Source organism: Phragmites australis, chromosome 24 (assembly GCF_958298935.1).
Source record: "Phragmites australis chromosome 24, lpPhrAust1.1, whole genome shotgun sequence".
Lineage (NCBI taxonomy): Eukaryota > Viridiplantae > Streptophyta > Magnoliopsida > Poales > Poaceae > Phragmites > Phragmites australis.
This window is the reverse complement of record NC_084944.1, coordinates 1,388,182-1,405,099: the sequence shown is the minus strand read 5'-3', so window position 1 is coordinate 1,405,099 and position 16,918 is coordinate 1,388,182. Positions and strand designations below refer to the sequence as shown.

Here is a 16,918-nt window from a genome sequence, read left to right as displayed (position 1 = left end):
ACTATTTTATTATGGTTCGATCCTACAGTCTGTCAAAACTGGGATAAGGGGACTACAAACTTTTCTGCACCATTGATCCTAACTAGGCTCAAGTAAATACTCATCATTCTGACACTTTCTGTGATTTCTTTTACCAAGTATTGTACTGCAATCAGCTTAGTGAAAAATCTGCCCTCATTGTGATCATTCTCTAGCCCTTCATTGAGTATGCTAACCTTGAACTTGCATCTATTAGTTATAAGAAGCATGTGCATATAGCTTTAAATCGAATTCTTAAACCATATTGTTATTGTCCCTCCAAGTTGAGGTCAACACAATGAGACATTGATTCTCTACAGTACTGCAGAGTGCATTGAAAGTCACTGACATATGGGTCCATATCAGTAACTCTACAATACTGTAGAGGATACTGATTCAACATAAGGTTCTTCAGATAATCAGATCCAGGAAAATAACTCTTTAACTGAACAACATATGTGCCACCATGATCTGAAAACATCCAACCATACCAAAATAAGCATCTTATGAATCACTAATCAAGAGAAAATCTGAAATTAAAATCTATACCAGGAATAAATGGGAGAGATGCTCGATGTAGTCCGGTACAGTAATATACATCGACATAGACACCGATGGACTTGTTCTTGATCTGGATCTCTCCTTCATTGGGCTCCCCAAGCTCCTTTGTCGCTAGTTCAGTTAGTAACAATAGTTCACTTCAAATTTTCCCTATTTCAGTGCAGCATAAGGCCCTAGTTGCATGATTTTGGATGTAGATAAACGTAAATAGTTATAATCAGAGTGCCAGAATGAACACCAAGTGATAGTCGAGCTATTTCAACGAACATTGGGGATGGAATGGCAACGCAACAGGAGCAAACTACATTACTGGTTCATGAATCAACACTTGGATGTTGGAACCAAACCGACAGCGTCAATGGAAGGCGGAGGAGGCAAAAGGTCTGACCGGATCATCGCCGTCCTCTCCTCCGACGCCGAGGCATAGGGCTGTGAGTCTTGAGGAGAACGCAGCCACACACCTTGTGGCGTCTGTCCTCGCTGCCTCCGCAGCTCCCGCCTTTGGCCGCCGGTGACCGGAGGGGAGAAGGGGAGGTCGCGTCGTTTCCCTCTGTGTTCTTCGTGCCTTTTATTGTGGCCATTGCCCATGGTAAATCGGCGAGAGAAGAACGACCACCCCTGGTCAGTAAATGGAATAATGACCACCCTTGAGCCTCTTTGAAGCTCCAAGAGCTTCACGTCAGTTTTTAGTTTAAAATAGAATGAAATGATTCACCTAAATACCTTTAATATATTTGTAGTCCTAGCTTTAAATATTTTTTGAAGCTATGAATATCTAACTTTAAGAATTCCGAGAGCTAAAGCTCTACCAAATAACTATTAACCCATGCAACTAGTAATATCCCATTTTGAGAATTTTTGAAATTGAAACTCTACCAAATAGATATTAACCCGTACAATAATATTCATAGGGTCCAGATTGACTTGAATAACTACATAGAGGACCAATATTTTTTTTTAGGATAAAGAGAGAGCTTTATAGATTTTGAGCATCTGACAGTGGCATGGTGTCCATCCTCTACCTCTTGTCCATAGATTTTGCAGACCCAAGTATTCTCCAACGTCCTTCTCCACTTGTTTCTCATAGTTGGCAGCGAATCATGGGCAAGACGCCATGCAAAGACACGTACCTTAGGTTGTACGTCTGTCTTCCACAACACTTCCCATAGTTTCCTTTGTCCATCAGGTGCTGTGCTAGAAGAATGTGGTCTAGTACTGAGGCCCGACAAATTCCAGGCCAGACGATAAACACTTTTCACCCAAAAAACCCCATTCTTCTCATAATGCCATGCAGGGAAATCTTCCCTCTCCTGCATTGGGATCCTTGATTTCAGAATAACATCTACATTGTCATCATGAGTTAAATGTCGAACTATTGGTTTGTTCCACTTCTTCTCTCCCAACAACATAAGCTCCTGAACATAGGTGAGCCTATTCCAGGTTTTCTTCTCGATTACTTTAAATTTGCCCTCATGCGAAACCCATTTGTGTCTCCATATTTTAACATCTTTTCCATTCCCGATTCGCCATATAACTCCCTCCTTCAACAAGTCCAGCCCATGAGCTATCTACATATAAACCTCACAAGCCTAGACCTTATGCTGCCTAAACCTCACACGGACTTCAGGCATGTTAACTTCTCCCAGGCCAACCAATGTACGTTACGCTGCCCTTTGTCTTCTCCCCACCAAAACTTTCTGACCATCTGCATATAAACCTCGCAAGCCTAGACCGGCATTTTGAACACTCCCATAACAAAATTTGGGAGTGCTTGAGCCACGCTCTTTATCAACACCTCCTTAGCTCCTGCAGATAAATATTTCTCTGACCAGTCGCTCAGCCTCTTAGCAAATCTTTCTCTGATTGGCTGAAACTTTTCAGCTTTCATACGCCCCTCTAGCGTAGGCAAGCCTAGATACTTCTCCTCAAATGTGGCTGTGGAAACCTGCAGCGCCCTTTAATTTCATCATGTCGGTGCGGCAAGCAGAACTCACTAAAGAGCAGGGAACATTTTCTCGAGTTAATTAACTGTCCCGTGCTCTTTTCATATAAAGTTAGAGCTTCTTTTACTGCTGCTGCTTGCTGTAGCTCTGCCTCGAAGAACAATAAGCTATCGTCAGCAAACAACAGATGGGAGACCCCCAGTGCCTTCCGACAAACCTTTAGCTGCTGTATTCTTCCTTCCTCCGAGTATCTTTTCAAGATATTTGAGAGGCCGTCGACAATTAACAAAAATAAATAAAAGCTTAAAGGATCACCTTGGCGTAACCCTCTAGATGGACTGACTGCCTCCAACAATTCCCCATTAAAACGCACTCTGTAACGAACAGAAGTGACGCAAATCATGATCCACTTGATCTAGATTTGACTGAAGCCCATCTTCTTCATTACTCCCTCCAAGAACACCTAATCTACACGGTCATAAGCCTTCGAAAGATCTAATTTCAATGCGCAGAAATTTTGATTATCTCTTCTACACTTTTGAATAGAGTGAAAACACTCCAAAGCAATCAAGGCTAACCTTGGACTTGCATCTATTAGTTATGACTTATGAGAAGAAGCATGCACATATAGCTGTAAATCGCATTCTTAAACCATGCTGTTATTGTCCCTTCAAGCTGAGGTCAACACAAGGTTCTCCAGATCACACTACTAGGAATCAGATTCAAGAAACTAACTCTTAACTGAACAACATGTGTGCCACCATGATCTGAAAACATCCAACCATACCAAAAATAAGCATCTTATGGGCTGCTAATCAAGAGAAAACCTGAAAGTATAATCTATACCCGGAATAAATGGGAGAGATGTTCGGTGCAGTCCGGTACAGTAATAGACATCGACTTAGTTGACAACAATGGCCTTGTTCTTGATCTGGACCTCTCCTCTATGTTACGCGGACACCCGTGTCCAATTTTTTTTGCCGAGTCGGACACTCGCGTATCCGTGTCGGATTCCGACACCCGTGTCAGATTCCAAGTGGTATTTGGTGTGTCCCAAATTTTTTTGCTGAATCGGACGCCCCGACACGAGTCAGACTCTGACACCCGCACCCGTGTCTATGTAACACAGCCTCTCCTTCATTGGGCTCCCCAAGCTCCTTGTTCGCTTGTGCAGTTAGTAACAGTAGTTCACTTCAAAATTTCCCTATTTCTATGCAGTATAAGGCCCCAGTTGCATGATCTTGGATGTAGATAAACATAAATAGTTACCACCAGAGTACCAGAATAAACACCAAGTGATAAGTCGAGGTATTCCAATCAACATATGAACGGTGCTCGTGTGTAGTCGCTATATTCGCTGAGTGGTCATGACTAGTCAAGGACTACTCGTGGAGTGGTCGTTAAATGGTCAAGAGTGGTTAAGAGATGGTCATTCATCTTCTTTCGTGTGCTTGTGAGTGCAAGGAAAGAATCAGTTAGGCCCAACAGTAGATGCGTAGCTAGCTAGCTAGCACACTTACTGTTCCAAGTAGGTCGAGCTATCTTGTGCGCTTAGAGGATGGCCGTCGGCGAAGGAGACGAACACCGTCTAGGAGTCCTCGGGTGGGGTCCTCGTCAGGGCGACGAACAGCGCCATCAGCGTCGGCGCCGACCTGGCGGGCAACAGCGAGTTGAGCTCATATTCGTACAGTGCAGCATCGCTTGCACGTTGTCGTAGAAGACGAGCGCTGTGTCTCGGATAGCGGTGAGGCCACGCATGATGAGGTCCCTGTGGAACTTGAAGAAACTGAAGTCGACCAGCCGGCCCCGACGGTTGGAAGATAGTATTGTCCGTGGAGGAGGTAGCTGTATACGACAGCCGCCTCCATGATGACCCGCGAGAGCGTGGTGTCATAGCTCACCTTCGCCACCACGTAGTGAAGGACGTCGACGCCCATGTTCGTCTCCAGGTGTCGCTCGAGCGGAACGGCGATTGGGCGAGAAAGGCAGAAAGAGCCTCGCTACCTGACAAATATCCTCATCAATCTCGCCCGCACAAGTCCAATCCAATGAATCCGACAAACTAGTCGGATGGTAAATGGAATACCGACCACCCTAGTTTGTCGGATCCATCAAATCAGACTTGTGCGGACGAGATTAATCAGTCTGGCCTTTGGCTAGCATCCTTCTTGACGACCGCGCTAGACGGTAAATATAATACCGACCACCCCTAGTTTGTCAGATCCATTGGATCAGACTTATGCGGACAAGATTGATCAGCCTGCCCCTAGCTAGCATCCTTCCTGACGACGGCGCCCTCCTGACCTTCACCGTTGGCAAGACCATGCTCGCCAATGCCATCTTACCGGTCAGACCTCCACGGCCTTCATCCAACGGCTCCGGACCTGGGCGACACTGTCAGAGGATGAACTCCACAAGCGGGGATCCGGAGGGACCCCCTTTGAGATTCGACCGAGGGGATGATTCTGAATCTACCTCGTATGTAAAATAAATGAGAGTAAATAAGATGCAGGTGGGATGGATGATCGGACGCAAGAGGAAGTAAATGCTCAGGGAATTTTTAGACAGGTTCGAACCGCACTAAGCGTAATATCCTACTCCTGTGTGTATGCTATAAATGCTCAGGGAATGTCTCTCTGAGGATCTCGTGTTACAAGAATGTTTGTCTAAGTCTAGAGCTTCATGCTTCTTCCGTCGTCGTCGTCCAGAGTTCGTCCGATGTCCTCTTTCTCCGGGGAGCCCGCCCCTCTTTTATGCTCGTCGGAGCGGGTAGCGTGCTCAAAAAGGATGGCGCGAGTTCCAAAATGCCATAAATGGAAAGCAAATATCATGGGCTGCTGCTTGAGGTGATGGGGAGGGTTGAAAACGCGCCCCCGTCCGGTCCTGTCGTCATCATTCCGCTTTTCAGCGGGTGCAGCGGGGAGGGCCCGCCAAGCAACCACCGAGCAGCCCTGCGTGCCCACCCAGTCAGAGCGAGCCTGACACAGCAGGGCGGCAAGTGATATGCCTCGAGCCCTGCGACGTTATCCCGAGGCGCGCCGGATGACGCGCGATGGACATGCGCATTAAATGTCTCCACGCTCCCTACCAGACCGTGACAGGGACTGACAGCAGGCGTGGGGAGAGTGGTTGGAGGTGACAGGCCACGCGCCCTCTTAAATATAGCATTGGGCCTCTCACCAATTGACACCTCACCACTGAGCCCCTGTGGGGACCACCGGCGAGGGACTTCTCAGATCCTCGGGAAACTGTGAGTGCTCGGGGACTATTGTTCATGGCCCCGAGCACTCTCTCCCGGATATGCTCTTCCTTGGTCCTCGGGGAACTCAGGTGCTCGGGAACCACTGTTCATGGCCCCAAGCACCCTCTCCCGGAACTTAGCCTTCTCGGGTCATCTGGGAACTCGGGTCCTCGGGGATCACTGTTCATGGCCCCGAGCACCCTCTCTCGAAATTTGGTCTTCTCGGGTCATCGATGAACTTAGGTCCTCAGAGACCACTGTTCATGACCCCGAGCACCCTCTCTCGAAACTTGATCTTCTCGGACCTCGGAGGGATAATCCCCGAGGGAGAACGCCACATGATACTCTGCTATCCTAGCATCAGAACTCAGGGACCTCTGATTCTCATGTCACCGACAGACATCATCTGCTCTGCTCGAGTCCAAAACCGACGATGTTCGGCGCCGTGGGGAGTTCTGTTCGGTCCTTAAGTATGCACGGGAGGCACTGCACCTGGTACCCCACATCGAACATGTTGCCATCGGAGTATCCAAGTCAGCCAATCAACGACATCGTCATATGCCGAATTCTCCTTCATTCTGTTCTACACTTCTTTTTTTGAACGAAAAAAACGAGGGCCTATTCCATTCAATCAAGAAGAAGAAGAAGAAGAAGGTTAAGCGATACAAAGTGGGCATTAGCTGGCCCCTATCCGTCGCCAAGCAAACCCCAAGCTAGGGCGGCACTCGAGGAAATCAAAAGCTATACGTTGGAACTCCTTTACATGAAAATTGGAAACTACACCACGAAAGCTCTATGCCGTTGTACAATGTCGTCCCTTGCTTGACGGGAAGAGACGAACTGACGACGAACAGACTGAGGAAGAAAATGCATAATAACCGGTCGTTTTGGACAATGGATGAGAATCCGACGGCTAGAATCGACTGACTGTAAAAAAAAGGGCAGTTTTTAGTCGCATGTAATCTAGCGACACCCTTTTTTTATATGGCTTTTCTACGGCAAGCTAACTAGGCAGCGCGTGCCAAGTTTCAGTAAAAGGCACACTTGACATCATGCATCACAATTGTCACTGTACTTATACTACTAGTATTAATAAGATATATTCTTCAGGGCTAGCTAGTCAAGTATCAATCACATATACATTTTCGCGCGTATTTATCTACTTTAATGAACCAATGGCCTATGGTAGGTAATGCTCCGGCCGGCGTACGTACGTACGTACGTACATCTTTGCTATGAACGGAACCATCCAAGGTCGAGCCGCCCGGGGTCGTAGCCTGCCGCCGCCGCAGCCGCGGGCTGCGGCGGTGTGGCGCCGTCGCCGTCGGGCACCTTGGCGAACCGGCCCTTGACGCGCGGCCGCATCTCGGCGTAGGCCTTGCGGGACGCGTACCGGATCTGCTTCTCGTAGCGCCTCCTCTTCCGCTTCTCCTTGTACCGCATCACCTTCGCCTCCCGGTCCATCGCCGGGTCGCCACCACTTGGGTTGCCGCCGTTGGCCGCAGCCTCTCCCGGAACGGAGCTCGCCGCGTCAGTGAACGTGCTCCCGCAGAAGGACATCTGAAAAGGACGTGCCACAACTCACAAGGTAAGGATGCTTCAGCCGATGCATGCAAATAGTTGAGACGACGTCGGCCGCACAGTACGCGCCGGGCGCTACGCATAGTACGCGCACTGTTTTGAGAAAGTCCCCCCATCAGATAAACTGTGTCAGCACTCAAGTAAGCTGACACTGAACAGAAATGAGCAGTTGTGGGATCAATGTATAGCCACATGAAATGAGAATGGAGCTGAGCTGTTGGCCGACATTGTGCTCAGGACTCATGGTGACAACATATGTTGATAGACAGATAGCGATAGGCGATAGTGAGACAAAAAAAAACTTGGGATCTTTTTCAGTTCATGTGTGCATTATAGACCTTATAGAATTGAGGATTAGCTTGTAGTATTCTTTAAGATTCCCCTTCCCTCTGCCTAGTAAATTTTGCTATGCGATCAAACCAACATGTAACCATTCCAGCCTTCCAGGGAAACACAAATCCAGGTTGTACCAGGTGCTTACTTAGCAGTGACGTGATCTTACCGTCTCTCAAGAATTTCACAGACATTTTACGAGAAGTTGTTCGATTCTCACATATAGGAATTAGAAAAAATACTGCTTTCATAATGTGTGACCTTATCCCCGAGGTTCGGTTCCTAGTAAGTTGGATCACAAGAACCGAGATGACCTCTCTCTAAGTACTCGATCAAAATTAAAATGGCCGAGCAGTGCTGCGGTGAGTTGTAAGTTCTAAGTACTCGATCAAAGGCAACTAGCTAAGCGTGAACATGAATCGCATGCAGATCGAACAGCTTGAAAACTCGTTGAGGGATAAGGAGAGATGGAATCGAACCACTCACGATTGTGGCGCTGGACGTCGTCGCCAGGTTGCCGCCGCCGCCGAGCCCCAGCCCGGCCTCCAGGACCGCCGCGTCGGCCGCCTCGCCGCCCCGGCTCAGCGGCACATCGAACGTGAGCCCGTTCCCCGGCAGCTGGCCGTACTGTGCTTGCGCGTACCCGTCGAACAACGGCGGCGCCTGCCGCTGCTCGGCCTCGGCCGCCCCGTTCCCGACCGCCGCCGCCGGCGGCCCTCGCTGCAGGTGGGGCGCCGGGTCGTGGAACAGCCACGTCACGCTGTCGTGATCCTCGTCATGGCCGAAGAACTGGAACTCCTGAAGCCCCGCCGCCGCCGCTGCACCACCGCCGACGATGGGCGGCTCCTCCTCCGCCTGCTGCCACGTCCCAGGGAATCCGCGGTTGAGGTCCGTGACCGCGACCCCGCACCGCGCGCCGCCGACTCCATGCCCATGGCACGCGCACTCCCCCACGCCCCCGCCACCACCGCACACGCGGCACGCGGCGCTCGACGACGCCGACATCCTACGACGTACTACACCGCCACCACTCCCCCTGTGTGGTCTGTGTGTGCTCGCGCTCTTAACGAAGCACTCGGCCACTCGCTCCGCTTGTTTGCTTCCGTGTGCGCGCGAGCAAAATGATAGATGTGTGCTCGGCCGGGTTGGTGTGTGGAGGAGAAGAGAGCGAGAGAGCTAGGGCAGGGCGGGAATAAGTACGTGCCCGGCCGGCTGTGGTCAATGGGAGGGGAGCAAAGATATGAGATGGGAGGGATTCTTACGTGGAGGATCCGGAGCCACCTTTCTCGTCTCTCCAAGGGGTGGATCATTTGGCGATTCCTCATTGGCCGCCGCGGTATGGATGCCGTTGGGAGGGTTGGGGCTAAAGTTACCCATGCCCATTTGAAGTCATGCTACCCAGACCTGTCCAAATGGTCCGTCCGACTGACTCGGCACGGGTCCTATTAGGTATGACCTGGCTAAGTTACGACCTAATAAATTCAAGTAAGTAAATAGATTGTGTTGTATTGGCTCGTATGCCGGAGACGCAGCTCACACATGATCCGTGGTTTGGACGGGCGGGGTGGTCGAGGCGGAGCAGCCAGAAGTTGGCGTGGCCAGGCGTGGTGGGGAGCGGTTGGGCAAGCTACTAGGGCGGAGTGGTGGCATCGCGATCAACCGTGGCGGGGGCAGGGCGGTCGGGGCGGGGTGGATGGTGGCGGCGAGGCTGAGGTGGGGTGGTCGGGAGGCGACGCGGGGCGAGGTGGGTCGTGCCCGTGCCGGTCCGACGTGCCGCGTGCTCGACCCAGGCACAATATGTCGTATCGTGCCGTGCCAGTCCGGTCCGATTATACCCAAGCCGTATTGTGTTTGAACCGTACCAACGATACTATGTCTCAGACTAATTCAATAGACATGACCCACTTAAACAGCTTTAATGCTATCCATACCTATCCGGGTTATCCAACGAGCAGAGGGGATTATCCTATATATTTGGATGTTTGGATGGCCGGCTGGAGGACGTGCAGTCGCTGCGTCCTCGCACTTGAGATACCGGTGCACCTGCGTGCATGAGCCCCTCTCTAGGCCAAGAGCGAGCTTGGGGTGCTTGCTGATGACCTTGCTGCCGAGCTCCATGGCGGAGCATGAGGGAGAAGGATTTGTTTGAGAGAAATGAGAGATTGAGATACGCGTGTTCGTGAGATTGGAGCATAGGAGAATAGAATCAATTTGAGTGAAAGAGGCTAACTAACAGACAAAAAAAGATGAGGAACTGAGATATTTAGGGAGATAAGAGAATAATATAAGGGAATATAGATCCAGATATGATTGTTGATGAAAGATTTCTAGATTTGACAGAGATATTTTCTTCATATGAGAGGGAGAGAGCAGACGGAGGAAGGGGATCACACTTTTTCACAGGAGAGAGCTAGCTGAAGCAAACTGATGTTATGCGTACGGGTGAAGTGGGTATTACCTACCCACCTATGCTCATGGGCGGATCCATCATGGAGATAGTGAGCTTACCCTTTAGGAACACTTAGCTTCTAAGTTTTTTCTATAATTTTTAAACATAGAATTATGCTCTCTGCTTCTCAGCTCCGCATCCACCACCGCCTATACTCTACCTATTTCCATACCCTACCCAAAATAGTGCCGGTACAGGTTTGGGCATGGGCAGTGGGCACCCAGTGGCATCCTTTGACCGCCCCCAGCTGTCAGGCATTAGATCTTGGAGGATCCTGCACAAACATCTCTAACTCTATTCTCTTTATTTTATTTTCTTTCTGTTCTATTCTCTTTATTTTCTTTTATATTTAACAGTTTTTTTAATAAATTTCTAAAGAGAAAAAAGAGATAATTTCGTCCTGAAGAGAATAAACTTGAGAATTTTTTTATTACAGGAACTATGAAGGAAGGTCGTTGAAGCGCTAAATAAAATAAAAATCCATTCACAAATGAATTCTCATCTATGAAGAAAATCCCTTGGAGATGCCCTTAGGAATGAGTATGGAACGATCCATACATTCATTTTAGTTTAACTTAATCAACTAATTAATTATTTTGATTAAATCAAAATGCCTAGTTAGTTTTTTAAAAGGAAACTTTATTAACTATAGTTGTTATATTAAACTGATATAATTGCACCAGAGTTTACTCTCAATTTCTATATTACTGATATGCACACAGTCATACACAATAAAAGGGTCCGTAACATTACAAGAGAACAAAAATAGAAAGACTGGTAAACAAAAATAGAACTTAATAGTTAGTTAATTAAGTTATACTAGCTTAGATCTACGGATATTTATTGGTGTTCCACGCCCATCACTAAATCTAGTTAGGAAATATGCTTCTAATTAAGTTCTACAAACTGTTATACCAAAGATGCCGCAACAATGCTAAATAGAGCCTTAACCGGCAATTACGCACATAATACAGCCATTTAGCATGGAAAAGGCTTAGAACAAATAATTTCAACGTGCACATCACCAGGTTGATGCAGGAATTAATTAGATGGGTCCGTCTTTGAGATTTTTTGCTCGTTGGATATATATAAAACTAGAGTAAATTTCACAAAACTATAACTATCATAAAACTACAATTTTTGAGACGAGTTTTATAAAATTACAAATATTTGTGCCACTAATAACACAAAACTACATTTTTTATATAAAACTACAACTATTTTGCCTAAAATAGTTGTAGTTTTATGAAACACAAAAAATATAGTTTTGTGTAAAAAATGTAGTTTTGTGTTACTAGGGCACATATACTATTAGTTGTAGTTTTGTGATAAAACTATTTTCTATTAATTTGCATATAAATATGCTTTGGTTGAATTTTCTGGTGTGCAAAGAATAATTATGTGAATCGTGCTGCAACCCGGGTCGCTTTCTAGGATGTTCCCAAAAGGTGCAAATGGAAATACGGGTCCATCTCATCCACTCATGGCGGAAAGGCTTGGACGTCGGAGATCCACGTTTGGCTGCAAGGATATGGGCCTTCATGTGTGATCGAAACTCACCGTGGACTACAACTATCGCAAAGTAAGGCCATTGCAAATGTTTTGTTTTTAGATGATATCTCAGGAGGAAAGGGAAAATAAAAAATTGGTGTTAAGAAATAAATTTTCAATGGATGTTGTCTATTGCATGTATTATGATTAAAATTATCATTTTGATCATATGACCAACTATATTACTTTATATGAAGATGATGATTGAATAGTACTTGTGTCATGAAGAGCGTAAAGAACCAAATGTGGGGGAAAAGCATAAGAAAAAAATTGTGCATACTAATGTGGTGTCTTATGTCTTGAATGACTTAACTAGCTAGTTTTTTCTGTAAGAAACAAGTCTATCTCTACTCTTTAAATAAATTACCACATCAGCTTTTCATTTACGTAAACATCCAATTAATGTCTAAAAAAACAGCCATATTTAAACATTATGATAGACCTAATAGCCTAAGCAGTATAGCAGCGACGAACCATCTAATAAGAAAAGATGGTGCAACCACCCTACCTATTGGCCAACAATTCAGTGGTGGACAAGTACCGTTTAGTGTCCAGCGTCGGTGCTAGCCAAGACTGAGGTGAAGTTAACCCTACCTAAAATCTTCAGAACTGTCTGTCACTGCAGCATAGGCCAAGTCCTAATCAGATCACAAATAGATGGTAACACTATTTATAGCATCTATAAAAAAGAATTGTATCTCCCGCTGGTCAAGATCATTTAACACTCAGGGCATATGCAAGGCACGGTATCTAATAAGCAACTTAATAGACCATCGATCATATGTACTAACGTGTCACTCAAAGTATTTCTTTAAATAAATTTTATGGAACTATTTTCCTTTGACCCAATTTAAATAGTTGTGTCCATATTAAAAAAAAAGTTTGATTGCTGAAATTGTAACATGGCGTACATTATATTACCGACCGGTGGAGGGAGTAACTGCTAACTTAGTTCAGTATGCAGATCTATATCTAACACAGTAGCACACCTTTATTTAGTACAATATAGTATATTGCGTGATGCCTAGAATAATCCATATACATGGTCGGAGCAAGAAAAAATAGAGAGAGGGCCAATTGGTTGCATGTATATAATGAAGGGGGCCAAAATACCAAACACTACCAAAAAAATTACTATTTAATGAAGCATATTTGTTTGTACACACATGTGGGTACATGGAACCTGGGGCCAGGGCTTCCCTCGCACGGATCCAAATCCTCAACTTTAGTCAGTGATTTGCAGTTGGTACTACAATAATGGTACTGGTCATGGTAATATTTTACTGCTTTTACTGTTTTACATGATACTGTATCGCTACACCGTATCTAATATTTTATATCTAACAGCTCACAGTAGAGTGAAGTCACCGTGACTTTACTCTGCGTGAAGTCACCGTGACTTTACTCTGCGTGAAGGTAGGGATCCTCCTTGCACCCCTGACTCCACTTGCCCATATGTATAAATTTTTAATACAGGTGGCACACATGCATACACCACACTTACACATATGAATGTGTTATTATTATAGAAGATACTTCTATAGATAATACCATTAAAAATACTTGCATATGTATAAATCGTGAGTATAAGAACTAAACCATAGCAAGTGAAGTCATACCTTCACGTTTTCACCACCACACAGAGTTGATTCCCTAAATATGTACAAATTAATGTGTCTCACGCTAGCTTATGTGAATAGTCAAATGTTTTTAAACAAATGATGCCTTTTGTCACTAAGTATAACGGGCTAGAAGGATATATGTGGTTAAGAAATAAGTTTAGTTTTTAGTATGTTTGACAAAACTCCTATATCAGTTTTTAAGTGTAACTAGTGGAAGCTCTGTCAAACAACAATTTATAGTATTAAATTTTTAGAGTGATTTTGTGAAAATAATTTTCTAAAATAAACTTAGATACTGAGAGCTAAAAAAAATTTAGCTTATCGTAATTCACTTTTTTCACATAATCACTTCCTTAATAGAGTTTACTCTAAAAAATTATTTTCAACCACATAATTATTTTCTTTCAAAAATCATTTTATAAAAAATTTAAATGAGAAAGAACTTTACCAAATATACCCTTGTCTATATAAAGACAGTGACCGCCAATGGCATCACTTATCACTCCAGACACACTACAGGAGCATGTAATTTTCATTTGAATACGTCACAGGCCAGTTGGAAGTATACGTGGTTGTAAATTGGTCAATGTGTGTAGAGGCTGCATGTATAAACATCGCCTCAATGGTCAAGGTACTGCAAACGGACTCATGATACGTCTAAGTGCAGTCAGGATACATGATCCATTAAAAAAAGGGTCTCGGACAGGCTAAAATATTTTACATGAACGTCATTCGGAAAACGTGTACATTACGGCACATGGAACGCCGGCCATATGCATGCGCATGGACGTCGTCGCTACACCTTACACGTACAAGCCTTCACGTGTACAATTGTACGTACGTGCACTTTCCTGGACGCTCATGGACAAATATATGCACTGTCAGCATGTACGTGGGCCGGCCTCCTTGGAGGTAAAGAAATAGTAGACGAAGTGTGGTTTGTAAAAATAAATATGACTAATAAATTTTTAGTTAAAAAGTCTATTTGGTAGAGCTCTTTCTGATTTAAATTCTCTGTCGAGAGTGATTCTCTATGGAATGATTCTGTAGCTAAAAGTGATTCTCTAGAATAAATTATATGGAGGAAATGATTCTGTGCGGGAAGTGAATCAGTGGAAACTGTTTTTTCAACTTCACAGCTTCTAGTTCATTTCAGATAATCACTCTCACAGATTCCACTCAGGGAGCTAAAAGCTGAAAGCTGCTGTTTAGCAAAGCTCTCCTGATTACAACCGAAAAGCTGCTCTGGAAACTTTGCAAAATAGATCCTAAATATAGCTTGCTAAAAAATATGCTTAATAAATTATTAACTATACATATGTTAAAGTTAGTAAAAAATTAAGTATATAACGTATGGATCACATAGCTAATAAAATATGATTTATCATAATTATAATACCAACTAAACAGTTATCTAAGTATCTATCACGTAACTAATGTTAAATGTTACAAACTTATACGTGAAACAAATAAGCCCGAAGTGGAATCTCTTCTTGCTTCAGTCCAGCACAAACGCTAGCTGGAGATAGGAGCTGGCACCTTTACGGCATGGCCGCAAGATTACCTAACTGCGCGACGACGTCCGTGGCTGCGGATTCACGACGTCGACGTCGTGCGACGCCTCGACGGCTGGGCGATCCTGTGGTCGGGAGCGAGAGAGAGAATTGCAGGTAGCACTGCTCCGCCCGTTATTTTCCGAGACGATGACGCCTTGTAGCTAGCCAGCTTGCACCAACACAACGATCGCCCTCGAGGGAAGAAGAGAACGGCTTGCACAACAATCGCGCAACGGCGCATACGTAGCTGGTGAGGAAGAGCCATCGTACTCATCAATCACATTGCAAACAAAGTCCCGGCCGGTGACATCTTCTTCGTTATATGGGCTACGGCATTTAAAATTTCTAACCTGTTTTCGTTCATGAGGAGGTGGAGGGTGCTGGCTAAGGCGGATGCTCGGAATAATTTGGATGATATAGTGCAAAAACTGAAGACGGAGGTGGACGATATTCAACCGTAACGATTGTTAACTTGGATCCTTTCTGAAATTGGATAGTATTGTTCTGATAGCATAATGTCTGAGTTCCTTTTGTCTAAAAGCCGAATAGTAGCCCTTATCGTTTGCTGTTTTGAGCTATTTCTTTGTGTAGATGTTTGTTAGAGGTGGTTTCACACTCATTAATTTGCTTTTCTGTTAGCAAGTTTAATGTTGTGGACTATATTTTGCTTTCTATAAAACGAATCAATGCCTTTGGTCTAAAAATTTCTAACCTGTTTGGCTGTGTGAATGAATGTCCATAACCTGTGAAAGCTAGCGTCATAGCTAATCCCATTTATAATCAATCAATCAATCAATCAAGTTTTTCTGTTTTTCCACAGTTTCTGGTATTACCGATTCCTTAGTTGTCTGACCGAGACCGGCCGTATCGCGTCCACAAAGCTCCTACGACTGGCTAGCTGGTAGCAACATCCACGTCGTTTTCGCCGCGTTCTGTGAACCATATCGAAAGAAGGGCGAGGAGCAAAGACGGGAGTTGAAAGGAATGGTCCATCCAGCTTTAGCATGCGCAGTTAGCTCTGATTTTCTGCACGCTTGTTTCTGTGCATGATATATGTGGCCGTGTGATTGCCGTCGTGCGCTCGTTTGGTTCGACACGCGCGCGAGCCTGCTCGGCGGGTCTCGCCTGCCGACCGGATCAGCAGAGCAGAGCGACGAGTCAAAAGCTAGGTTTTGCCGTGAAAGATACTAAGATAGCACATTGCGTGCATCTTAAGTTCACAACAGATCAATCTCTGATCTCTATCCCAAACAATGGATCGCTACAAATCCGGTAGCTACCAAGTCGTTGCCGGATACGCTACATGATATACATTTAGGGCCTATTGGGTTGGGCTCAAACTTTTTCAAAAACTGCTTTTAAAAGTTGTTAATGAAAAGTTATTTATGCAAAAGGTGCTTTTGAATTATTTTTTATGTTGATGAAATGTATAATATTTCATCCGGTCGTACAAACATATTGTTTTAGATAAGACATAATTTTCAATATATAGCTTTGATCACTATTTTTATTAAAATTTATTTAATTTGTAATATTATGATAATATTTTTAAAGCTAAATTTACATATATGATTTTAATGTTTTCAAATTAAATATTTTGAAAACTATTATTATTCAAAAGTTTAAAAGTTTTGACTGAATCTTTTTCAAAACGACATGTATTTAGATCAGAGAGAATATAATATTCCTCTCAGAGCATCAAAATTCAAAAACCATAAGAGCTGCTTAGATCAGTTTCCCGCTTCTAATAGTGATGCTAGCTTTAATTTATCAGAAAACATTTTTAAAAACAAACTGTCTATTTTAGCTTTTGTTTTTAAGTAGCAAAAGTCAACCTAAGCTGAAACAAAGGTGCCTATACTTTAAAGCCCACCCTGTAAAGCGGAGACGCACGCACGGCGAGAGGCCCCGCCGCCGAGCAGACGGCGCGAACGTACGCATGGCTCACCTGATCCGTCGACTCAGCTAGCTGCTCAATCTTTTAATCCTCGCGCGCGACGCCGCCCGAGCTTGCGGCGAGGGTTCGCGGATGGCACGTGGGGTGGCCGACCGGCCGGATCGGA

At 44.9% G+C, this 16,918-nt stretch overlaps 1 protein-coding gene across 1 annotated transcript; it reads right to left on the bottom strand.

Annotated features, from left to right (window-relative positions):
- Positions 1–6,816: 6,816 nt before the first annotated feature.
- On the bottom strand, positions 6,817–8,983 carry LOC133907935 (transcription factor GHD7-like). Its single transcript, XM_062350065.1, has 2 exons — positions 8,164–8,983; positions 6,817–7,323 (listed from the first exon to the last, which is right to left on the bottom strand). The coding sequence occupies exons 1-2, from the start codon at positions 8,680–8,682 to the stop codon at positions 6,997–6,999; spliced, it is 846 nt and encodes a 281-aa protein (XP_062206049.1). The 5' UTR covers positions 8,683–8,983; the 3' UTR covers positions 6,817–6,996.
- Positions 8,984–16,918: the final 7,935 nt, after the last annotated feature.